Consider the following 26,626-nt stretch of genomic DNA (forward strand, 5'->3'; position numbering starts at 1 on the left):
TCTTCCATTCTGGTTTTGAAAGGTCAACATAAACAAATAACTGCTGAGCAATATATAATTAGGTGGTATTTACATAAAAAGCTCTTCTCTTATTTTTTTTCTAATCAGCTTTTTCCTTGGCAGGGGGACAAACCATTATTTCTCATTGCCAAGACATCCCACAACACAAAATATTGGTCACATCCTTATGTCCTAGGAACAACACAAGTTCTGGGCAAGGGCAAAACAAATCCACTGTTTTTTCATGCTCCTCTTTTCCTCCATAGGATCTTCAGGATCCTATAGAGTGAATGAGATGTATGAAACAAAAATAATGACAACTTTATGATGTTGTTGAATATCAAATTCAGTCAGGCTCACCTGTTCCCAGAGACAACCTTGAGAGATGTCATGAAGGAAGACACAAGTGTCTTGTGGCTGCAAAGCACTGCAGGAGGACAGGAGTGCCACCTGAACATCAGCAGTGGAACCTAAGCTCTCTTTACCTTTGCTACTATGCACAGGTGCATAAATACAGCAGGGCATTTTTCTAGGTTTTTGGCAATACATTTTGTGCATCTGAGTTTGGAAGCTGTCTTTAACATTTTCAATGCTGAGTGGCAAGCTTGCTATTGGAAGCAGTCAACAAGCTAAAAGAAAATTAGAATTGGATTGAAATAATTTGATACAAGTGCTCCAGTTAGAGAATTATTTCATTCTTTAATGCTCGTTGTTAGTTGTGTGGGTATAGCTGGATTACTCCCAGGTTTCTATCAGCTTCAATCAACAAAAAGCTCAGTGGAGAGGGAAAAACTGTTGGATGCAAGACATAAAAAAATCCTTAATGTAAAAGAAGCTCAGGTTTATGTATTTTGTCACATATACACTACATCCACACAGTCTGAACTACATTTACTCCTTTATTCTGTCACCTGACAGTTACTCTGCATTGCGTGGCAGGGCCAAGTTGAGAGCAGCACAGACAGGGAAGTAAAAACACCATTTGTGATGAATTGTAGAGTGTTCTTCCAAAAGAAGAAATAGTAGCAAAGCACTTGGCCACATTTCTTTCTGCAGCTTTATAATGTATTAGATATCATACATAACCTTAACTAAACCAATGCTTTCTCATCTATTAATAAGTGAGATCCTTGCAAGACCTTCCAACCGAAACTTCTAAAAAGTGAAGTTTAACATCAGACCATGCACAGCTTGCTGCTCTGTGGTATTCTCATTACTCACACAGGTAGAGTTTATACTTTTACAAGCTTCCCTCCTGGGATATTTCTCTATCTGTAGATTTAGAGATAACACCACTGAGTGCTGTGCACTGCCCACCTCAGCACCCTTGGGGACAGCATCCAGTGATCCACTTAATGCTGTTGTTAATGCAGGCTTCAGGCTACAGCAAAAGGAGTTGAAATTGCCTGGAAAAACTGGTCTCTTGGGTGTGCAGATATGCACTGTATGACTTCTGCACATTTTTAATATGGTACTAAATAGAAGTGCTCACAAAATGTCAAAGGAATGATGTACCTGGTTATACCTCTCAGGGTCATCCCGTTGTTCACTGCAGGGATATTCTGTTACAGTGAGGCAACAAGTAACTGAAATGCTTTAGACTGAAAGAGATTTGCAGCTCTGGACCCTGGAAGTCAGAGACAGAGGAGGTCATGAAGACCATCCCTTTGTCAGCATAGGCACAACACTGCTGGACTGTGCTGAAAAATTATGAGGAAAGCACAAGTCGTTTTTCTGAGGCAGCTGAAGTTACCTCAGTGCCACCATCAGAACATTCTGTTTCATTAACTTTGCACAATTTCTAGGCTGCACAGCAGCTCTCTATTGCCCCATATTTTACATCTGTATAAAATATATGATGTCTGTAAAACTATAATTCTCACCTAGTACACCCAGAGGAGCCACACAATCAATGTGGCAATACAAAGTTTCAGGAATTCAAAACCCAGGGAATAAACCTGTGTGTGCTGAAAAGTTGGCAACAGTATATATTGTTGTACCAGGAAAGGTTTTGGTGATTGGTGAGATAAAATAAGGATGGAGAAGACAGGAAGGGAAAAAATTCCTATCCTGTGTGTATTTATAGAAACACACAGCACTGTTTTAAACAGCTTTGTGACAAAAGGAAGATTTTAGCCAAGGTGCTGGGAGCTCCATGGCCCCTGGGTGTGAGCAAACTGGACTCCCCTTTTTTTTAAACTAAATTTGTGATTTCCAACCAGCCTCTCCAATATGCTCACCTGAATCAGCAACCACATATTGTGCTGCCAGTGGACAGTCTTAGGGTAGTCAACCCTGCTTCACAGTGAGGATTAAATTGCAGAGCAGAAGTTTGTGAAGATTAAAAAAGCCTGGCATGATAAGCACCTTGAGCAATGACTGGCACAAAAGAGCAAAACAGCTTCTGGATTCCCAGAATGCTAAGTTCAAAAGGGAAAGTTATATTGGTTTTCATTATAGTTTGACTCAAGGTAAATACTTGATTAAAGAAGACATTGCAGTCTGCAAACTCTGTAATTTTCTTCACACAAACTTATCATTCCACCTCCCTTCTACTCTAGTACCTATAAATTTTCAGTTTTATAGCTTTCAGTGAATTCTTAAATAACATTTACTTTTTCCTTGCATGCACTATTTATTTTTATTCATACAGACATTAAAAAAAAAACCTGAAGGAATACTGCATTATATTGTAATAGCAGTCAGACATAATCTCAGAGAGACAAAATGTATTTCACTAATTTAGTTTCTGTGACAAAGTGGCAACTAGGGAAGAAATATGACCCTATGTGCAAGATAGCAGCCTAGACCTGGAAAACTGAATTTGAGGCTCTCTTTTACCATTGCTTTCCCATTTTACTTTGGACAAGTAGAATTTCCCAACCCTTAGACAACTTGATGTCATTCACTAACACTTACTCTGCATAAAGAAAAGCACCCAAATGGGCTCCCTGTGCCCCAGCTCTGCTCCTATAAAAGGAGTGTAACAGCACATTCCTACCTCCACAACGTGGTGTTCTTTACAGAGAAGCAGAAGGGAACAAGGGCAAATTAAGTTTCCAATTTACCCCAGAAAGCAGAGCAAGCTCTTCACACAATTCTCTCTCAGCCACGTGCTGTGGGAGGCTGTGTCACCTCCCCGTGGTTCACACGCCCGTGTTTTTCTGGTCGTGGCAAGATCGTTAGCAGAGATGGAGGCTAATGCTGGTATGGCTATCTGTGCTCTGATGATTGTACTGAAACTCATTTATGTTCCACAGAACATCAAATGGGCGTTGAATGCTGATGAAGTGGGTTTTTATTATCAATCTGTGCTTCTGGGTAAAGAATCATAGATGCTAAAATATCTAAGTACTCCAGAGCAAACTTCAACAGTCTTTGCCTTAAGGTCCATCTCACAGATGATGTAAGATAATATTGCTTCAAAATTTCTTTTTTTATCTTCACAAGTACAGTATCTGACCTAAAAATTTCATAGGAGGATATTTATAGTAGCTACAAGAGTTATTTTTCATCCGAATGTGCTTGTATATTTCTCTGAAAGATTATCTCACATTCTGCTGGTAAAACCACTGGAACACAGATATTACACTGCATCTAAATCACTATTGGCAGCATCTCCTCAGGCATGCCTGGTTGAGACTCACAGAGAGAGGAACTGTCTGACAGGCATTTAAAGGGTAGCAGTTTTGGAACATATTCTAGCAACAAGGCAGGGGAGAAATCACAAAATACAAGACATTTTCCCAACTTACCTTTAAAATTCAGAAGTAGTGGACCATAAAAATAACTCAGCACATCAGAACTCTGTATTTAAAACTGAAAAAAAAGTATGTCCATGCTGATGCTCAAGACAGGTCGGTCTAGAGAGGTAAAATCAACTTCTAAACTCCCAGCCATATCTGCTGACAAAAAACACCTCCAGAAATCTTTGCTGCCCATGCATTTGACATGCTCCAGAGGTCCTGCTTGCCATGTTCTGGATGCCAAACACCCTCTCCTGCTCTCCCCATCCCATCTTGGGCTCTGTAGACCCAGATAGCTCCATGGCTACTGTTTTAGAAGGAGTCAATCCTTGCCAACTCTTGACTGCTTTTTCCAGTCTCCCATTTCATTGTCCCATGCCCAGAACTGATGTTATCTGGCAGCCCTCTGCTATTCTTTCCAGTGGCACAGGATATTCATAAAAACATGGGATTAAAGATGGAAGGGGATTTATAAGGCTCCAGATCTACTTCTGTACTACTTCAAATAAATATTTCCTATGGTTCTGAAGCAGGTGACCTGCAAGGGTAAAGTCATGTTAGTAGGAACACACCAATATGCATCATTTGTGGATGTGCCTTTAAGAAGCAGAGAAAATTGAGATTTAAGATCAAAGTAGGAAGTCCATGGTACTTTCCTGTACTTAAAACAAAATCAATATAAAGAAACATACAGCTGGAAAGAAAGCTAGCTTGATAAAATCACAGTAAATTAGAAGTCCTTTAAGGCAATGGATGGTGCAGCTTCTTCCTCAGAATTAGGCACTTCAAATATTGACAGAACTTGAAAGGCACAATCAATATACCAATTCCTTTGTGAACTATTAATTATATATATTGCTGATGAATAATCATTTAATTAGCATAATGGGAGGCTTCAGTGAAAAGGCCATCTACCAAGCATACCGGACCTAAAAATAGCAAGAGCTTTTCAACCATGAGGCTTTGCATGAAAATGCAAATGATCAACTTCTGGTCTTAACACTTGTTACATCGCTCAGCCAACACAGAGCTTTGTTTATAAAGGTTTTGCCCCTTCTCACTGCAGTACTGCCACATATAATCTGTTCCTCTAAGGCAAGGTGACCAGGGGTTTGGTATGGATTACCTGAATCAGTTCATCAAGCTCTGTTGCATTCACACAGGAATGCTGAGATACAAACGTCTGCTTCTGAATCACAATGGTGGTTCTCTGGGAGGTCTCATGAGGCTGCTCCAGGGCTTTAAATACTGTTGCTCCGATTATTAAATACACGACTACCACCAGAAAAATTGTTGAGACTGTCTTCCATTTCATAACATTAATGGCCGAATCGCTTTCCTCCCGTGAAGCGAGCACGGTAGGCTTGGTGGAAAATGACAATCTTGGTTTGGAGTTCTGAGTGGCCGATTTGGGATCCAGCAAATCAGGTGCCGCCACTGGCAAAAAGAGAAAAAGAAAGTTAATGTTTACAGTGCCACTCAGGTTTTGTCAACTAAACTTCTTGCCAAGAGATTACATGAATTCTGCTTCTTCTAAATGGAATTCTTAAACCATTGAATCTTTGTCTTAATCCCAAGACACCTTACAATAGACCTGTGGCTCTGAGCAGTAGTATCCATTTTACATGCATATGCACATTTGCAACATTTTCTATGTCTGTCCCCTTATGATATTCAATCATTACCAAAAGCAGATTTCCCCTACACCCTTGCATTTCATTAAATTACTCCAAGGCAGTATTTTGCTGCAGAGATTCTTTACATTCACTGCTCTCTTTAGCACTGCTAAGCAGCTTTCCAGCTGTGTGCTACCTCAACATTACAGAAATAGCAGGAAAATACAAAACCTTCTCTCTCTCACCTATTTTGTCCTATGCTCCAGCAAATGCTCTCGGAGAAGAGTTGTGTGATCATCTCCTAACTTCCCAGACACAACCATAAAAATAAGACATTGCTCATCATACTGGTCTTAACAGGCTAATTGCATATTGATTACACTTTTCAGAAAACACTAGTACAGCACATGTGTGCTTACTGGAAGAGTCATACATTTGTTAGAGCTGATATTTCTATTTACAGCTACAAAACCCCACCGGGTTAGGAAGCGAGCAGCTGAGTGTGTTAATCAAGTACTTGGATAACTCATGTGACTACCAGTAACTACATGTGCACTAAAAAAAAATCCTCCACATTAAGTGCAGGTAAAGGTCTCCTGTGGGAAGATGGCCACAGCAGCGACCACACAAGCTATATTTAAATTGTTTTGGATAACCAGCACGTTTTGAATGGCCAAGACAGCTCTTCCAGCCGCTGGTGGGAAAAGCCCAGATCTAAATCTAGAGTAAAGTCTCCCTCAGGACGGCGGAGATGGGATGCGTCCCCGCAGGGAAGGCAGTGGTACTTGGCAGTCACTGCCCGGGAACCCGCCGGGCTCCAGCACACGCCGCGGCGCTGGGAGAAGGGGTCGGGAGGAGAGTGGCAGCCCCAGCCCGGGCCGGGCAGGGACGCGGGGCACCCCTCACAGCCCGCGGGGTGAGCGCCGGGCACTCCACGCGCGGCGGTCACGCCTCCCACCGCTCCGGCCCCCGCCCCACGGGCACCCGGGGGTCGGGCACAGCCCCCCCGTCCCGCACCTTGGCGGGGGGAGCACCTTGCCCGCCGCCGCCTCATCTCCCGCGGCAGCCCCCGAGCCCCTCCGAGCCCCCAGGGCCGGTGCCGGGGAGCTCTCCCCGCGCGGCCGGGGCCGCGGAGCCCGCCCGGAGCGGCGCCGACCCGCCGCGGCCGCCGGCGGCGAACAAAGGAGCGGGCACCGGGCACCGCCGCTACGCCGCCGGCCCCGCCGCCCCCTCCCCGCGGCCGGTGCGATGCGCCGGGGGACGCCCGAGCCCCCGCGAGGTGCAGCCTCGGTAGCCCCCGGGATGCTGCCGCCAGCTGGGATGCTCCGCCGCGGGGAGCGGCGCGGGGGCGAGGCGGCCGGCGGCGGAGCCGGGGCGCGGCGCGAGTGGGGCCGGGAAGGGAAGGGAAAGCAGCCAGGCAAGGTACAAAGGAGCCCCGGGCGGCCGCGGGGAGCATCCCGAGGTCCGGTGCGAGGGAAGCAGGGGCGCATGCAGCATCCGCAGGGCTGGGAGCGGGGAGGCACGCCATTGTGCTCGTACTCACTTCTTATTTACCGACCCGGTGCCCTCTCCTCGCTCCACGGGCAGGCATTTTTTCAGGGCTTGGGTAGATACAGTTAGAGCAATTAAAAAAAAATTAAAAAATTTAAAAAAAAAGAAAATAAAAGAAAGGCAGGAGCAGACCGAGAGGAAGAGGCTGATGGATGGGTCTGGAGGAGAGGGAGCGGCAGGGGCGGGCGGGCTGGCAACGCGGATCCCGCCGGCTCCCCCCGGCCCCGGAGCGTGCGAGGTGCCTCACGTCGCGCATCGCGCATCGCACATCGCGGCGCTCCCGTGTGTGCGAGTGCGTGCGAGTGTGTCCGTGTGTGTGTGAGTGCCCGTGTGTGTGTGTGTGTGCGTGTCCGTGCGCGCTCCGGTGCGCGGGGCGTGCGGAGCAGCCGGAGCCCGGCGGTGCCTTTTGTGGGGCGGCGAGCAACCGCACCGCTGCTTGCCCCCCCGCCCCTCCGCGCCCCCTTCCGCGCCCCCCGCCGGCGGGGGGGCAGCCGCTCCCCGCCGCTCCCGGCCCGCCGGGGGTGCGCGCCCCTCCGCGCCCCTCCGCGCAGGCTGCCCGGCCGGCAGATGCTGCAGGGGCGCCGGGCAGAGATGGAAGGGGGAGGCAGAGCGGTACCTGCGGAGACCAAGGTCTCGCCTGGAAACAAGCGAGGAGAGAGGAGGGACGGAGGGAGGGAGGAGAAGGCACCGGCCAACCCCGCCGGCGAGGCTGGACCTGCCGGCGGTCCCCGCTCCAGCCCCACACCCGGCCGCCTCGCCAGAGCCTCCCCGTGAACTTTTGAACTGTCCGAAATGTCACCGAATTAGCAGGAGAGGGGGGACAAGAGGAGGGACGCCTCGGCCCTGGCCGGGGAGAGGCGCGGGGCTGAAGGGCCAGGCGGTTCCGTCCTTCCCGGCTCGGCCTGATTTTAACCCGGTGCTTGGCAGCCTGGTGTGCTGCTGCAAGGAGTTAACTAGGTGGGATCTGGGAGTCAGGGATGGTAGCTGCGCTCCTATCGCACGCACCGCCTGCGCACCGCCTTCTTCCATTTCAGTCTGATAGATACATCAGAAATGCTGCTTCAACTGTGCTTTCTGCCACTAAAACGCCTGAAATTATCCTTGCTATCTTTGCCGCGGGCTAACTCCCCAATTTCCTGGTCATCTGTCACCTGTGACACTACCCATGGGTCAGTTGGTCACACTGAGGTGACAAGCATCTACACTTGCCGAGAAGACAAATCCTAGAACAGGATTTACCAAGAGAAACCAAAAACTGCTCCCACAACCACCTCTAAAAAGTCTAAAAAATTACTCACCGTAACAAATGGGTATAAGTCTCAAGCATTTAAAGCCAGAGGCTGTATCAGTAAAACGGCCAAAGACAGTCATACATCGGGTGTTTAATGGGCTATAATCCCGCTTAAATCAGCAGCACCATCAGCAAACACTTTAGAAGTCACTTATTTTAACGCTTCTCCATATCAATGTGACATAATACAAATGAGTGTAATATTGAGTTCCTTAGGACTCCAATTTCAGCAACATCAATCACACCACTCTCCCCCAGTGTGTCCACACGTCTCCAGGAGATGCAGCACAGGGCAGGGAGCTGCCTCTGCTATTTGAGTGCGAGTTGTAGCTCATTGCTGCCCATCCCTGGGAACCAGCAGAGCACTTGTTGAGTAGTGAGAGCTGCTGGGCCCAGTCCAACAACCCCTTGCAAGCAGACCTTTGGTCATACGGTTGCCTTCATCAACAGCCTTGATTCTTAAGGAAAAAAGAAACATCTGCTTCTGACCATTGATTCTCCCTTGCTCAACGAATTATTGAAGATGAAAGATTTTCACACCTGAATCTTTTAAATACAAAATAAGCCCCCCCAAAACATCATCTTTCCCCCTTTGTCTCTAGGAGATTTCTTAATCATTAGCATGTATAATCACGGCCTGTTCCTATCTCATGGAAAAGGATCATTTCACAGGATTTCTTTGAATATCCTATGGGAAAACAGGCTTGAAAACTTTCTTCCATACTGACCTATAAAATATTGTGGAAAATACTTCATGCCTTTCTTTAGCAATCTAAATATTTGGAATGAGATTTTGTTTTTCCTTGAGAGAAGGAAATATTATTAAAAGCTTTAAAAGGGTCATACTTATTGCCTACAAATTGAAATCCTTGGGAAGCCTTCCAATAGTTTCAGGAGGGTTTGGAGCAGTCCTTAAATTTAGGCATTCCTCCCAATGGGCAGAAAACATTTTGAGATCCACTCCAAGAGTCTCATTGATAACTTCAAGAGCTGAAGAGCTGTTTCTGTGAAAGTAGTTATTTCCATTAACTACCTAGTAAACATCTCCAATGTTTACTTTCAATTGGCAGGTATTTTCCATGTATTGTGATCCCAGATGTAATCCTCAGCTCGAGCTTACCACTTGCTTAGAGTGGATTTGAGCTGTGCGTTCTCATTTCTACCAGGGATATAAACACTCCACATACAGCAGTGGCAGACATCTTCAAATCCAGCAAGAAAACAAGTAATCCTTTTTGTAGTCCACAATGAAAACTGTCATGTACAGCAACTCCTATTTTCTGGAGGCCTTATATAGCACCAGCCTTTACTCTATGGAGTTGTGCCCACCATTTTTTTTTTTTTTATTTTTTTTTTCAGTGTACACCACACATTGTTTGAATATTGTGTGTGACCATTTTGCCCTCAAATTTGGAACTGATATTTGACCAGCTTGATGCATCAGGCCTGAGCTTTACTAAACAAACACAAATGCAGCACTAACAAAACTTCCCACTAACCAACACAGATAAAATTAAGTAGTGAAAGGGTCTACAACACAGAGCTCCAACCTTGCAAGCAAATGGGTTTGCTGCTGAGCCAAAGAGGTTTATCTGAACAAACTAAAAAAACTTTTTCTAAGATTAAGTATAAGCAGGTTTGTGTATTTCATGCTAACATGAGAAAAACTCACAAAGTACAGGACTGTCAAGTGCTGTCCAAAAATGTATTGGCATGAGTTTGGGATGACCACACTACTCACAGACAGTGGCTGCTGGAAGCTGCTCAACTCTTTGAAACGTTAAAAGTAGGCTCAGCCAAGACAGACAGGCATGCAGCATGCAGAGGAAGTCAAAGTTGCATGATAAACATAGCAATCCCATATTCATGGAAATAACAGCTGCAGATGATCTAAATGTAGCCTTGATGGGACAGGAGGTCACTTGCAAGGAAATAGTTATTCCAGAAAAGTATTACCATAGAAAGGCCAATTTAAAAATCATATGTAAGAAGTACTCTTACCTGTCACTAATACTTTCTTTTCCTCTTCCTAATTCAGGAGCCATTCCCTCCCTGGGAGGTTGAGAAGAGCACTTGCTTTGTGCCCAGAGCAAGAGGCTTCTGCTCAGCCCTCACCTTTGGGAGCAGTAAATGCTCTTCTCCTTTAACCAGCTGTGCAATGGGAGGCACCACTGGTTAAAGCCTTCTTCAATCTTACTTAGTTTCTACAAGAATTTCTACATTCCCAAGGGATTGTTATGACAAGGGTTCCAGTGAGGGCATTTTCTTCGCTGACTTCAACGGCAGCTAATTCATCTGGGCACCTGTTTAATTGGCCACAGGGGACCTGTGCCTTTGATCAAACAATATATTGTATTGCTACAGGCTTTGGGACCTGCTGAACACAGCATCCTCCCCTCTTCCTCATCACACAGCAACAGGAAACCTCTGCCTCTCTTCAGTATTTGGCCAAACCATACATCCAGTCATGTCAAGGATAAACCTCTGCTACTGCTAAGTTTTATTACTAGAAAGCTTTGCAGAAACATCACCGGACTCACATAGTAAGTCAATTTTAAGGCTTATTTTACTTATTCAGCAGGACTTACAAATGATTTGTCTCTTGACTTCTTTGAAGACATTAAAAGATCTCTGCCAGTTCTTTATGGATAATTATGACATTAAGGCCATGCCATGTCATTGTATTTCACCATTAAACCATCAGTTGTATCCTGCTATGGGAATTTAAACTAAACGAGGAACTAATGGCACACAGCCTGCTTCTCTTTGGAGCAAACAAGAAGGCAGACCCTGTTCTTCACAGGCAGTAAGAATGCCAGGCTGCTCTGAGTGACTGTGCTGAAAACACACCCTCCTAGCACTAGGGAGAAGGCAGGAGACACTTGCAGCTGAGGGATACTCAGCCCTCCTCTGCCTCTGAAAATGGTAAAGCCCTAAAACAGTCCCATTGAAAAATACGTGATCTCTTTTGATTCACAATTTGAAATGAGTTAAGCATACACAGTGCAACTAGAATATGTACTGCAAAATCCTAGAATCATAGGATGCTAAGGGTTGGCAAGGGACCCTAAAGACCATCTGGTCCCAACCCACCTGCCATGAGCAGGGACACCTCCTACTAGACCAGGCTGCTCAAGGCTGTATCCAACCTGGCCTTGAACAGCTACAGGACTGGGGTATCCACAACCTCCCTGGGAAACCTGTTCCAGTGCCTCACCACCCCCACAGTAAAGAACTTCTTCCTAATATGTAAGTTAAATTTCCCCTCTTTCTAAGTTGTACCCATTTCCTCTTGTCCTATCACTGCAGCTCCTGGCAGTGTCCCTCTCCATCTTCTCTGGGGCCCCCATCAGATACTGGAAGGTTGCTATGAGTTCTTCTCCAAGTTTTTTCAGCTTGTCTGTAGGGCAGATGCTCCAGTCCTTTTATCAACTTCATGACCTCCCTAGACTTGCTCCAATGTCCTCCTTATGCTGGGTTGACCAAAGCTGGATGCAGCCCTGCAGGTGGGGACTCACCAGAGCAGAGCAGAGAGGGAGAATCCCCTCCTTTGACCTGCTGGCCATGTTCCTTTGCAAGCAGCCCAGGATTTGGTTGGCTTTCTGGGCTGTGAGTGCACACTGCCAGCTCAGGCTGAGTGACACCTCCCAAGCGTGTCAGAGTCCGTCTGGATGGCATCCCTTCCCTCCAGTGTGTCAACTGCACCACACAATATTAATGAGCTCTACCTCACTAGCAAGTTGTTATATCTACCACGAGTGTCTGTCCTACAGTGTGACAAATTATTTATTCAGCAGAAAAGCCATTGTTTCTCACCTCATCTATTACTAGAAAAAATGTTTACATGTGCTCATCTATTTTCATACAGCTCAGTTGTCAGTTTTAATTAGGTTCTAATTCTTTCCATTGCTAGTAAGCCTTATCTATTTATCCACTTGCAGCAAGAGGGAAGTTGTTCTAGAATCCATAAAGTATTCACTGTTGTAATTAATATTGTGAATGTGTATCTTCCTTCACTGACTTGCAAATCTCCCAGTGGGTTTCCTCCCTGCCTGTGTCATGTTCCAGACCTAATGGGATTTATTTATCACGTGTTCTGCCACTTTTTTTTTCCATATCTGTTTTCACAAATCTATTATGCTTGGACAGCTTCAGAAGCAATGATTATATCTAACTTTCAGTGCCATTCTCATCAATGATAAATGTGAATTGCCGTATGTCACCATTATTATGGATTATTTATGCACAGAAAAAACTTACTACTACTTTGAATTACTGATCTCCTTGAGGGACAGCTAGTAGTGCTTTGGGATGATTACAAAATGCTTTTCTGTAATCACTAAAATGTTCTACAAAATTGCTGGTTTGTAATTTGTTTTCCATTTTTGCAGTTGTGGTCTCTTCAAAACAGGAGACTGACAATGGGAATATCTAGATTTCATGTCTGTCTGTCCACACCCAAGAGTACCAATCATGCAACTCATTTTCATGGTGCTACTGGATGATTTACGAGATGGAAACCTAATCTCTGTACTGTCTTTGCAGCCTGGGAAAAGCAGGGAGTATTTTGAAACAAAAAGAACATACATATGACTGCACACCTCAGGCCTGACAAGAATGGCCAAAGTTTGTGCTGACTCTAAAGGGAGTTTTCCATAAGTAAGTAAACTTACTTTTAAACCATGTCTCGAGAAGCTGAGGACTTTTTCTATTTGTAAAGTACTATATCCACATTTTAGGGAACTGTAGAATTAGTGACACATACCTATGACACAACAATCAGTAAATAAAATAAAATACAGACAGAGGACAGTGGAAATCACCTAAAACAGCATTAGTGCTTTTCTTTTAGAGTAATCCACATATAAGATTTGGAAGAAACAAAACAAACCAGACAAAGAGAAAACAAGAGAAAATAGCCCTGGCAACACTAAATAAGTATCATGTAGGGATAATGAAAGGACTTGCTATCAGAAATAAAGAATACAAATGAGGCAATGAAAAAGGAGAACATTAAGTATCATCTATGTTTTAAAACCACCAGACTCTACTCTACCTGGCTTTAGCCATAAAAATGTAATGAAATCTATGAATTATTTTCAAATATGCACAAGAGAGTTTTCTGGCAACTCTGTGTTCAGCTACATAGAGATATGTCTGGAAAGGATGTTACAGATTTTTTTAGAGAAAGATATAATTTGGTAGTCTTTTTTTTTTTTTTTTAATTCAATAGCTTGTTCTAAGGCTTGTTCTTTCTGCTGTGATAAAGATGCCACTAACACCATGCAGGCAGAAAGCTGGGTAAGCAGAGCCCAGTTTTCATAAAGTACTTGGGCAGCAAGAAGCATAAATTGCTGCCATTCAGATGCATCATGCATTGGCATTGCTCAGCACTTCCATCCTTGAAGGCACTTCCTTGTATTTCCTTTAAAGTGTAATCTTGAAATTCAGGGCTTGGTGATTTAATCTTTGACTGACAGTTATGGACCGTGTCAGCAGGAGAACAAGCTACAGGTTCATACTAATCTTTTCAGCTTTAAAGTGTCTTCTAATCAATACATTTTTTGCTAGAAGAAAGGTCTTTCTGTTGTGTCCTGCCACTGATGTCAAGCATGCAAGGAAACTCAGCCATGGGCTTGCGCAGTTTTATGTTTTACTTTCTGTTGGTAGAGGGAACATGAAAAGCTGGGTTCTGGCTCCAAGGAAAATATAGGTAGAAAATACAGGGGAAGATTGGCCCGTATTTTCCTCTTTGCACAGCAAATATAAATATACCCCAGATGTAATACCCCAGGCACCAAATAGAACCAGATGCACTTAGGGCTGTGACTGGTGAGAAAGTTATTTTGTATGATCCCTTCACATAAAACAGCTAAAGTTAATATTATGAAATTTCCATTACATTTTAGCAGCCTGGACGTAAAAGCTGTTCTATTTCTAAAATTCTCAGCAGTTTAATATTTTTGTAATGATTTCCCCAAAAAGATTAATTGCCCCATCACATAAATGGTCAAGAAAATTGTAAAAAAAATCATTATGCTAGTGTAAAAGGTACTTTTCAATAAAAATAATTATTTTTCTAAATTATTTATATTGGCAACAAATACAGCATAAGTGACCCCCTACCACAATTTGTGTAAACTTTCTATGATTGTGCATGTGTGTGTTTAAAAGGGTAGTATACCAAATTAATGATCATGATTGCCAGGAAAAAGTTAATAGAAAAGCCATAAAGAAACCAATTCCTAAAATTATTGCTCTTTTAGCTTTTCATGTTCTCTCTCAACTACTTCGGATATTAAGGGGATTACAACTCAAAAAATTTACCTAAGGCTTTATCCAGTAAGAGTATCTCAATGAAAGAAATACAACAAAAGCAGTGAGTAAGAAAGCCTCAGGCTGAATATTTGCACCAGATTCTTGGAGACTTATTGGCAATTTCTTCATTTTAGAGGAAAGATCTGGTGATTTTACTGACTCATAAAAATTGCCTAGAATATTTCGGAAAGTCAGCTCTGATCACAATATTATAACTAGTAAAGTAGATTTGTGGGGAAAAAACCATCCCTTATTCCTAACTTACAGGGTCACAGGGAGTGTGTCCTTCATCACAAAAGAAATCTACAAAAATACATGTTAGCAAATCTACAAAAATACATGTAATCCAGATGTGAAGGATTTTGGATATCCTGAATGTATCTGCTGTACATCACAACAGAACCCCACGCAAGGAGCTGTGTGGGAATTCAGAGCAAGCTGCTGCATGAAAAGGATTGTGCAGCATAACACAAAAGAGTTGCCAGGTTCCCAAAGGCAGGGCAGGTACCATCTTCCCAGCAGCACACTCAAACTGGGAACTCTGACTCCCCCAGCATGGTCTAGTTCTGGAGTTACCTGTTGTCAGCTACTTTGAGGCTTTTTATATCATTTTGCTGGTGCAAGACATAACATCTGACCTGGACAGAGGTGTCTAGAAGCAAAATAGTGATCCCAAAACATCCCAATTTATTTTAATTTCTCTGTGGCTCCATTTTCACCACTGGTGTTATTTTACAAGCTTTTTGCTTCTGGAGATAATCATGCTTCCCACCATGCTGCTCAACATTATGCCCAACTCTTATGCCCAATTGATCCAGATATTAGCCCTTCATTTGGCTTATTTGGAAGGCTAGCAGAACAAACTTTATGCAAACAGTAGATATGGTTACCACTTTCTTTTAAAACACAAATAAAAGAAAAGCCTCCAGATTTTACATGATAGTGCATTGATTGCAAGACTCCATTGGGATAAGGAAAAAGGACTCTAATTATTTCTTCTGCATAAAAATCCACATCTTTAACCTTACTGGAGAGAGTCTATCACTCCAGTGTTCAAGCAAGCCTGGTTCAAGCAAGCCACACTTAGAGATCACTGATCTTAACACATTACTGGACTTCATTGAACTGCTCTGTAATTTTAGCTGATCTCTAGGAAATATTACTGAGCTGTATTTGTTGTTCTCACTTACATATTTGTGCACAAGAGGTTTTATACTTGAGTGTTATAAATAGTAATATACTCACATGGGTGCTTAGCAAGTTTCACCTCCCTCACCATCAGCAGAAAGAATGTTACTGAAAACCGGTAAATGACCTGTTTACCCCCAGAGCAAGTACTGAGTTTGTCAGGATGTTTTGTCTTCCTATTGCATAAAGGGTTTCTTCAGAGTCAATTAGCTGCTGACTGCCAGCTGAGCTACAGTGTCACAGAAGGGCACTCCAAAGGAATCTTTATAGAGCAGAGACTAACCTGTGTCAGGCAGGTTGCAAGAGAACTTGGTCCCAGAACTAGAGGGCTGTGGTAAGTATTTTGGAAATTATTTTGGCTGAAGTCCCTACTAGCTACATGGGAAAGACAAACCACTTTGAAGCTTAGCTAGAAAAATATGTACCGACATCATGTTTTATTGTTTCATTTCTCATACTTCTCTCCAGAAATACTCACTGATTATTTTTTAATAATAACATTTTAGCACAATAAATTAATTTTCCTTTTGACTGAAAGCTAGGTAGAGCAAAGACGGAATTCAGGATAGCTGACAAACCTTAAGCAGACATCCTCAGTATATGGCAAATCCTTCGGTGTATGTCAGTCTATCTGTACAGTCCCAAGCACCCCAAATGTCTCCTCTAGCCCATAAGGTTCAGTCTGCTAACTGGAAAAAACATTCCAGTTAGGAGGTTAGACTTGAACTATTAATGTTAATCAGAACATTCCCAGCAGGCATCAGGAATAAGGAGATGGCATGAAACTTGGGGGACCGCCCTATGTTTATGAAAATCCCATAATCCCATAATGAAAGAACTCTAATGTAATCCCAGTTCTTCCTGTAGAATTAAGGATTCATGAGGTGTGAAATGGACAGAGGGAGAAGGAGAGAAAATGTTCCTAGCTTAGTGATTATGCATTTGCTTGGAAGAAGAATTCGTGAGTTCCTGTTCCAAGGACTGTTTATGTATTTTTATCAATGACAGTTTCAATAAAAAATCCAAGTACAGAAACAAACTACATCTGATCATTTCTACAGATATTTATCACTGATAGTCATCAGTCTTAGTCAGCAAACACTATGTTGACATCATCTCCATTCGAATTCTTTACCAAGTTTACTTGTTTGGCATGCAAGAAGGCAAACCATCAAGGATGCTGCAACACGCAGAAAATTCCTGCTAACTCAGTTCAAACAGAGTAATTAACAGAATTAATCAATTTCAATTGAATGAGATCAAAGAAATCTCCTATCAGTTGACTGTTTAGAATAACTCAAGGAAGATTAATTTCTATCCCAGTGTTCTCTTGATCGCAATAGGTTGTTGATGACAGGAGAGCAGAAAGCAAGCTTTTTATCATCAATCACCTTCGTTATTACTTGACTACCTGCTGTGTACAAGGATCCACACATTCCTCTATTTTTAGACAAGAAAGCAACCTGTCAATAGCTGCTGAACTGCTTGCCATTCAAAATGACCACTTAGGGAAGAACATAAGCATAGTAGCTGCTGTGTAGAATACTTAACAGCAAGCTATATATGGAAAAACACAACTTACATTTGAAGTGCCACTGCCAGCTTTTTTTCTCTCAAAGTAAGTAACATTAAAGCTGTATGTAACAATTACTGATGTTCTAACAGCAATGCATCCTCAATATACCACTTGCACATCCATAACATCTGTTTTATCTACATATCATGCACTTACACCCTAGCTATAAGGTCTAGTTATCACTGCTACAGAATGGATAATGTCAAGCTGAAGGCCGGAGGGTCACCAGCTTGTGAAAGGAATTACATGGTCTAGTTGCTTCCAATAAGGGAGGACAAGGGTAAGTGACCCTGTCTTTCTTCCAGTCCAGACTCACATCTCATCAGTTACTCTGTATTGATGCAGCACATTTTATTTACATCACTAAAATAAAATCCACCATCGTTATCTCTCTCTTATGGTCATTATCTCTTGTGATTTCACCTCAGGTCTTCTGGGCTTTGGTCTTACTCAACACAGTGATCTAAGAGTCACCATGCTCTGCACTGATGCTCTGAGCTTTAGTTAAACACAGCAGATGCAGACTAAAGTAGAGTCTGAGCTCCCTGTGTGGGGAAAGTCACTCACCCATGAGAGGAATTCATGGTGATCTTCCAGGAACTGCTAGCAGCTAGGCACCGAGCAACAGCAAGGACAGGAAGTGCACTAAACCCTGTCAAGCTCTGGGATTTAAATCTCTCAAGGGAGGAACTGTCCACACTTCAGACTCCAGATGTTGTTTCGGTGGAATTTTTTTAAGTGCTTAAGAAGGCCAGAGTAAAAAATGGGAAGGAGAAAAAAGGAGAGAACAAAGTCACCACTTAGTGCAACTCAACAGCTGAAACATCCACTCAGGAGACAGGAGAGGAGATCTACACTCACATCTTCTACTTCCCTGTGAATGCTTTAACCAGCAAGCCATTGGGTGGAGTATTCTTAAGCCCCAAATATTTAGCAAGCTGCTTATGATTTCAGCAATAAAGCATTTTCTATTGGCACCCATGTCCTAACAGGCCAAAACTGAGCACATCTATTCCATTTTTATGTGTACCTTATTCAGGCGAATTCCCATCAACTTCAAAGGGAGCCTGAAAACCCGGAGCAGTCGGTTCTCACATTCTGTGTGTCAGTGTCTGCCTTGGCACGCCCCAGGGTCCTGCTGCACGGAGCCTGCAGACCAACGCCCGGCTACAGCGTGCCGTGCCTCACCTTCCAGCTCTGGCCTTGGGCTTTCCTTGCCATGGGAACTGGCTCTGAGGGATGCAGGGGCAAGGGATGGATGCACACCTGGGTCTTGCCCCAGCACAGCAGTGGCAGTCAGCCTGCACCTGCTTCTGATCTCTGGGAAATGGGAAGCACTCCCACATACCATGACACAAGAGTAGCCTGCCCACTTAAGAAATTGCCATGGGCACAGCTCTCAGAAAATACTCACTGCAGGAAAGCACAAAAGGCAAACACTGATGAAAACTGTGCCTGAATAAAGTGTATGCATCCTGGGTTTGGATAAAGCAGAACAGTGATAGAATCCATTCACCCATCATATTCAAAATCAGTGTATGAATCAAGACAAAACACATGTTAACTTAGAATGTGGGCTGTGCCAGTTATTTAAAGTGACTTATTTAGTCCTTAACATAAATTCTCTCTCTAGTGCAGACCACCAATTTTAGGTAGGTAAGATGTGTGCACTGGCCTCATTACAACAGCATATACTTATGTTTACCATTGTGAAGTGCTCCCAGTTTCAGTAATTCTTTGAGGTGAAAAAGTACTGTTATGTCCATTTTTATCATAGGGATCTAGAAAGCAGTGACTTGAGAACACTGTATAAGGAGTTTCCTGTGGACAAGAAATTTTTGACATGTTGTGGTTTATCTCTGTTTGTGGTAAATGTGCACTGAAAGAACTGGGCAATTTTTTTCCTTTGTAACAGACATTTCTTTCTAAAATCTCCAAAACATATAACAGATATCATGATCATGGATAGAAAGTTTCTTTCACCATGCACATGTTTAAATACCGTGATTTTTGTTTTACATTTTCCTCAGTTCTTTTACAACCATAATGACTATTTTAATTGCCTTCTGTGTGTGTATGTATGTGAATTTTACCTCCTAATTTTTCCTTTGCTGTCTATATCCTTATTTAGCTTGGAGTTTTCTAATCTGTTTTTCTTCCTATCTCCAAGTGGTTCAGGCCTTCTGTAGCTTATGCAGTCTCCCTGGGAGAAGAAGCACCCACACATAATTCCGGCTTCTGCCCTCCTCAATAACAAGGAAAATTCTATGTTTTCAAGGGACTGCCTTGCAATTACATTGAGTTTGTATACAGCTGTTATTGAACTGTCTTTGTCACTGTACAACCTGGGCTTTTTTCTTTGTATCCAAATTGATTTAAGGTTTCATATTGATCTGGGTATCAATATCCAATTTATAAGCAACAATACCATTCATGTTCAAGGGCACATTTCAGTCATCTCAAATAGGGCTCTATCTGAGCAATCTCCATGGAAAAAATCTTCTTTGCTGTGCAGAATACTTAATTTCCTTTTAGGTACAGCTTCCTATAGATAGCTTTGTTTCTTGGCAAAATAGTAACTCTATCAAAGGCGAGGCATTGCTTTGTTCCCATTTTTTTCTGACAAGTGGAAACTTTCACATTACTTCTCATAAATTCACTCCATATGAGAACTGAAAAGCTGAAGGGGTTTTTTTTTTATTATTTTGTCAACACTTTTTTTTATTTTTCAAACTAAGACTTGTTTTTCAGCCCAAACCTCTGTAGCATCATTTCTTTCTAAAACTTGCATTCTCATCCAAAAGTGTTCTCCAGCCTGGCACATTAACACAGCTGCTTCTAAATGTAAGTCAGAATTTCATACCATGTTCCTCTCTCAATTTTGGTCTCCCTAATGCAATCTGATCTCAAAATTAGGATCCAATAAACAGCAAAAAGCCAGGCTTTTTTTTTTTTTTTACAATATTAAATAAATTTCTCTTTTGGGTATTTCACTTGCAATTAATCCTCGCAGAATTTCAGTCTTTCAATGAGTGTGACTCTCTTGACTTTTTTTTTTTAGCAAAAAACTGGCAATTAGACTGCTCTTCTTTAATTGTAGGTTATTAAATTACATCCACTGCCTCTGGCCTGAGGTTAATGGAAAAAGAAGAGTAGCTAGCTTTTGCCCACCTTGCTCTTTAGAAACTTTTCTTTTTGAAGGGAAAAAATACTCCTTTAATCCCTCTGCCTGACGAATTTCATGAGAAGCCCAAATGCAATAGCTATAGTCATTACCTGCTATTCCAAGTATTCATCCCTTACATTTTCCTTTGCTTTTCTGACACCAGATGTATGTTACTTTTCCTGCTTCTTCTTCAGATACCATGGAGTGCTCTTAGTGGTAATTACTGCAAGTGCCTGGGTTGGATCTTGTAACCCTGATGAATCTTTCTAATGGTTAAGAGGTGAACTAACAAATATATATCAAAGATATGTAATGCTGGATCTTGGGAGAAATGGAAGCTGATGTTTCCCTTCTTCCTCTTGGTGTTGATCTCTTCTGGTTCAAAGCAATACATCTCACAGGAAATGTTACACTTCTGCCTTAGACTATTCAGGGTTCAATTGAGCTTCAGCCTGAGTTAAGCGTTGTGGCCACGGGTGACAGGAAAGAAATTTTTACAAGCATTAAGTCTCCAGTAGGTGGATGGTGAGAGTTAGTACATTATGATTGGAACCCAAAGTGGCCAGCCCCTTGAGCAGAAAGCTACCAAACATCCCACGTTTATGGTGCTGATTCTTTCAGATCACCTACAAGTAACACCACCCTTGTGGGCCACTGGGTTCTGGATCCTGATCCTCGTGTTACCACTGTATGAATACAAAATGTGCCACATAATAAGCTCAGCCCTTGTAGTCTGACTTAGCATTATTAGTAGTTCTGTCAAATCCACCATTTTGTTAATTCTGATTATTTTTGGTCGTATCAATAGTACATAGGAGGTGAGGTTTGGCCAGAAAATGCCATCAGAGTGCTGTATGCCAACCCCAAGTGGGGGTCAGTGGGGAATGTGCACCTAGTTCTAGTCATCAGTGATCCATAAAAATTAATCCAAAGAGGAACAGTAAAGATTTTTAGATTAATCAAGTCAAAGGAAACTGGAAGAGCTCAGCTCACTTAGTCTGGCAAAATGAATACTGAGAAGACATCTGATTGCTGTGTGTAGATCAATCAAAGAGCCTTTTTTGAGCTAAGGAACCATGTTGGCAATAAAACCAGAATTTATTCTGTGAATAAATTTTGGCTGGAAATCACAAAAAGCAAGAGAAGAGCCAACTTTTGGAGGAATCTCTCAATAAGGAGGATGAGAACAAAAACTTAACATTTTAAAATAGAGGGTGGCCAATATGCAAAAAAGTATTTATCTGACATGCTGCCTGCAAAAACAGGAGTTTGGTCTCAGAGGCTCAGGGGAAAGATGGTCAACTTTCTTGAACCCATAAATCACATTCTCTAGTCGTCACAGAGCCACATAGACTTCAGGGAGCTGTGGGGAGAGTAGATAGCCCAGCAAGCCCCAGATCTTTTACTGTTCCCTGGTGGCTTTGGGCTGGATGGCCTCTGTTCCCAGCAGCCTCCAAACCAGTGCAGCCCAGTGCCACATGACTGTTGTAACCCCAGCAAGAGAGTTCACTTGGCATGCAGCTCAAAAAAAAAAAAATAAAAAAACCAACCCAAGTCCCTCATCCCAAACCCTGCCAGCCACACATGGAGATATAACATTCTTCCAACCCACAGTTCTCAGGTACCAGACTGTCTCTTCTCCAGACTGAGAAGAAAAATCATCTGGAAGAATATCTTTTGGAATAAGATTTTTTTTGTAAGTGCTTGTTCTCTGATCTTCTGTAATTTTAGCAACAGTAGCATTAAGAACTACAGTGAAGACTGAACATTTTTATGCTAAATTATTATCATCAGGGTTAAATGCTGTACTGATAATTTAAGAAGATTTGAGATTTAAGATGCAACAACAGTGTCCTGAACTGCATGTTCTACCAAAGCCAAAACACTCACAGCAAGTAAGTGTCAAAGCCAAGGGTATGTGCCATTTATTAATAGAAGATGAAGCTATTGCTGAGTTAAGAAGTAGCCTCAAGTTACTAGTATAATTAAAAACTCTGATTAAATATTAAGATGAATGAAAAAATTTAAATTGTGAGCTGTCAAAGTGCCAAGTAAATAATTTAAAGACAAATTTACAAAGCAGTGGGAACACTGTTTTTCTCCTTTTCCTACTTCTTCATATCCCTAAAGCTTTTTTACTCTCTCTAATCTAATCCTCACATTCTTCACTGATATTTGCATGTTAACAAGGTTACTTTCTCCTACAATGTATTTCTGTTTATAGCATGTGCTAGTAAACTGTAGAAGAGGCTGTGTTTGTTCCTATGTGGGAAAAAAAAATTATCATTGGGAATAGGAGGACAACCTTTTCTGGGGCAGTCACAGGGAACAAAATAGATGTTTGTGGATAGAACAAGGAAAATGGATCAGAAAAGTGGGTATGGGCTGACTGCACATTGTTTGGTTATCTACATGTTTTCAGGACTTTTCCATCTCCATTTTCTCTGCTGTTAAGAGTTATTTTTCTTACTTTGGATAAATAAAACCCTTTTCTTCTTTCATCAAAGGGCATCAGAGGCTGATGCTGATGAAGAGGAAATAAAAAAGAAGGCAATTGCTGGTGCAAAAGTAAGAAGGAAGCGTGTGCACTGGCTGCACAGGTGGTCAGAAGATGGATTACTGCTGGTCAGGGCCTTCACCTGGAATATTGAACAGTCAAGAGACAGAATTACTCTGCTTGATGCAGTGCCTCACTTAGCTTGGCAGTATCAAGTTGTTGCACTATTATGTCCATGGTGGAGCTGAAATGCAGGTTCCCATGGGAAGCTTCAGTCAGACCAATGCTTTTCTGTGGGCAAAGTTTTTTTTTCTTTAAGAACTGGCTTCTGTCATCAAAGATATTTTAATACACCTCAAAAAATTTCTTACCATCTCTACCTCATGGCAGCAAAGAAGAGAAACAGGGCCTTGCTCCCACTGTGCCAGATGTGTATTCCTGATGCCTTGTTGTGTCTGCCACCAGCCTGGATGAGGACATTAGTCGTTCATGAGTGTTATACACCCCTATGTGCTCTCTCTGCAGAGATGCAAATCCACACCCATGGCTGAAGTACAGGGTATAATTACATCCATGCAGAAAAGCTGTGCATGGCTAAGGCACTCAGAAAGGTTGAGTAAACTCAGTAAAAGCAAAGTTCCCATCCCATCATTTTTCCCACAGATTATGGGACAGACCTCTGGTGCATGTTTTAATGTTATCTTAAGATTAAAAGTGCACAGTGCCCAATGGATAGTAAATACATTTTTGAGAAGCCAAAACAGAGGTTTCCAGACAAACGCCTACCTAGCTGTAGTATTTTGAAAGAAAGCTTGAAAGTTAAGTATAGAATGGAAGACTTTCTCTCATTCTTAACCTGTGCAAGGCAAGATCTTCTGCTGAAGAACTGGTAATTTTTTGCCGAGAGATCTGTCATAGAGCCTGCTTTACAGCACTCTCAAGTCATACAGCTGGAAGAATCCACAGTTCTACCATCACCGTCCCTTCATAGTTCTGTCTGCCTATACCTTTAAATACACTTCGGTTTTTGTGGAGAAGCTGTACTCTACCCACACCTAAACCCAGGATTTCTGGAGAGCTTTTACTAGAAATCCCAAATACTTTAGCAATGTATTGATAAACACATTGATAAACATGTTTCCTGGATATAGAAGCATTTTTCTTTCCTGTTATTATATTTCTGTTGAGAGACATTTTACATCCACCTGTTTTAAATATGATCTCTTAAACCACCCTACTTCATGGCTTTGCATTTCTGAAGATGATGTTCTCATCCTTGCACAAGTGCTCAGTTTTCTGTGGAAGCAGTAGTATCTGTAACTTATAGAAAACTTCTCTGCAGGACTTCATTCCTCATCTGTGTGCCTTCTTTTTACCACACAATAGCAGCCTGGGTGAGCCTTTCATGGGGCTGTCCTCTTCTGCTGGATACTTATCTTAGCTGAATAGAAACCTGAATTAGATTCTTGAATATAAGTATGCCAGCCTGCTTACAGTCTGCATAAAGACAAGATTAATGGAATGAAGCATATAAAAGACCAAAAATGTGTATTTTGCAAGGTTGGTAACATGGTTTCTTCTCTTTGAGGATTTTGCTTATGCTAAAACAGTTTTTTCCTCTTATACATATAAAGGATAGGCTTTTCAGATGCAATTTTTTCCTTTATCAGGAATTTTAAATAATACCAGAAGTATACCAATTGCTACAAATTCCTTGTCCATTAAATTGACCTTTTATTACCTTTGGTAAAAAGGCACAGGTTATATAGCACCTTCTTTTGGATTTTTTTAATCCAAAAGAAGGCTGTATTTATTCAGCAAGAGAACCAGCACTCTTGCAGCAATTTTAAGTAAGATTCCCAGAACACTTGCTGTCCAGGCAAAAAGCATCACTGTTCATGTGCAGGGCCCAAGCAATGACAAAGAAAAACTGCCTAGTTAAACAACTGCAGTGAAATACTGGTTTCACTGAGCTTCAGCCCTGATCTCTATTGAGTTTAACAATTACTTTTGTATCACATGCTTTGGTAAAGGCAAGAGTTCTGTCCCACATTGAGGAGGACAAGTCACTTTCTCATTTGGTTTAGTGGCCTGTATTGCACAGGCTGAGAGTGGCCCTTTCTCAGTAACTTGCAGAACCACCATAGAGCCACAGCTGTTCCTTCAGTTAGAAATTGTCACAGGCTCAAAAAAGAGTCAGCTCCAAGCAGCGCATACAAAGAACAAGGGAAGTGGTAGCATGTGACATCTCCTGAGCACCTTGCCCTTCTCTTTGTTTATGGTATGAAGATACCTGATTGTAGCAAAAGTGTGAGAATGCCTATCCTTTTTCATCATGCTGTTTCTGTATACACATTTTTCCACCTCAGTACCAGATTACTTTTGCAACTGTTTTTTATACTTTTCTAGACTGATGGTTTTCAAAATTCCTTAAAATTATTACAGTAACATTTGAAAGTAGTCAATGTCTTATCTGAAGCACCAGAGCATTCTACAAAAGGCCTCAAGAAAAGTTTAGTAATAGTGGATATCATTTCACAGAATCATAAAATGGCCTGGGTTGGAAAAGATAAACTTCCTGGGTTCCAAACCCCTGGCCATGGGCAGGGACACCTTCCCCTAGACCAGGTTGCTCAAGAGCTTCATCCAGCCTGAATTTAACACCCACAGGGATGAGGCATCCACTGCTTTTCTGGGCAACTTGTTTCAGAGTCTCACCATCCTCACATTAAGGAATTTCTTCCTAATATCTAATCTAAACCTACTGTCTTTCAGTTTGAAGCCATTCCTCGTTCTTCTGTTGTGGAAAGCTGCCTTCTAGAGAAGGGACACGCAGATGTAGATAGATTGCTTCTTAACAAGCCGCTTCTTAACAATAGCCATATTCAGCCAACTATTAATTAGATACCTTCGTCCAATCAGCGATCTAAGGTTACCATGATTTTCTACAACATGGAGTTTGTAGGAGCCATCAAGAATGCGTTAATTGGCAACAAATATGCAGAAATCAGGCATTATAGGTAAACATAGATACATGTTAAGGCAAGTAGCCAAACTTAGGGCGTGGAAGTATATAACCAATAATATTGTACGATTACAGAATATGCATGATCTAGTTAACTACCCTATAAAACTGTATGCTGCAAACCAATAAACCGAAGCTTGTAGTAAATCCATATTGGATTGTCAAGCCTCCGTGTCTCAGCATTCTGTCACTACATGCTCTTGTAAATAGGCTCCATCTATCTTTCTTGTAGGTTCCCTTCAGGTGCAGGCTGCAGTTAGGTCACTCCAAAGCCTTTTCCAGGCTGAACAAACCCAATTCTCTAAGCCTTTCTTTGCAGGAGAGGTGCTCCATCCCTCTTATCAACGTGGTGGCCTCCTCTGGACTCACTCCAGCAGGTCCATGTCCTTCCCATGCTGGGCACCCCAGAGCTGGATGCAATACTCCAGGTGGGGTCTCACCTGAGCATAGTAGTGGGTAAGAATCACCTCTCTCGATCTGCAAATTTGATTTTGTTCTTTGCAAAAGCCAAGGTTACTCTGGAAGTAGCACATCTTTATAAAAAGTTTGTAATATAAGTTAATGGTGATTTTCAAAATGTTGCACTCAGCTCCAGTGTTTAATTTCTGCCTGCCTAGATTTCTTTAGAAGCAAATACTTATTCTGTGAGAGA

The 26,626-nt window shown here is 42.3% G+C and overlaps 1 protein-coding gene across 5 annotated transcripts in view; it reads right to left on the bottom strand.

The window, feature by feature from the left end:
• Nucleotides 1-26,626, bottom strand: part of KCNK2 (potassium two pore domain channel subfamily K member 2) — a 127,273-nt gene that overhangs the window by 68,598 nt on the left and 32,049 nt on the right. For 2 of the 5 annotated variants that reach the window (XM_085054823.1, XM_085054822.1), the window contains exon 4: nt 4,873-5,183. In XM_085054823.1, the coding sequence (XP_084910949.1) occupies nt 4,873-5,183 (311 nt within the window). Of the gene's footprint in view, nt 1-4,872; nt 5,184-6,905; nt 7,355-7,529; nt 7,833-26,626 lie in introns of those variants that run through there. The other 3 variants (XM_085054826.1, XM_085054827.1, XM_085054824.1) reach the window with 3 other exon arrangements.

The sequence above is a fragment of the Lichenostomus cassidix genome, chromosome 3 (genome assembly GCF_008360975.1).
Source record: "Lichenostomus cassidix isolate B80296 chromosome 3, HeHo_3.0, whole genome shotgun sequence".
Classification (NCBI taxonomy): Eukaryota; Metazoa; Chordata; class Aves; order Passeriformes; family Meliphagidae; genus Lichenostomus; species Lichenostomus cassidix.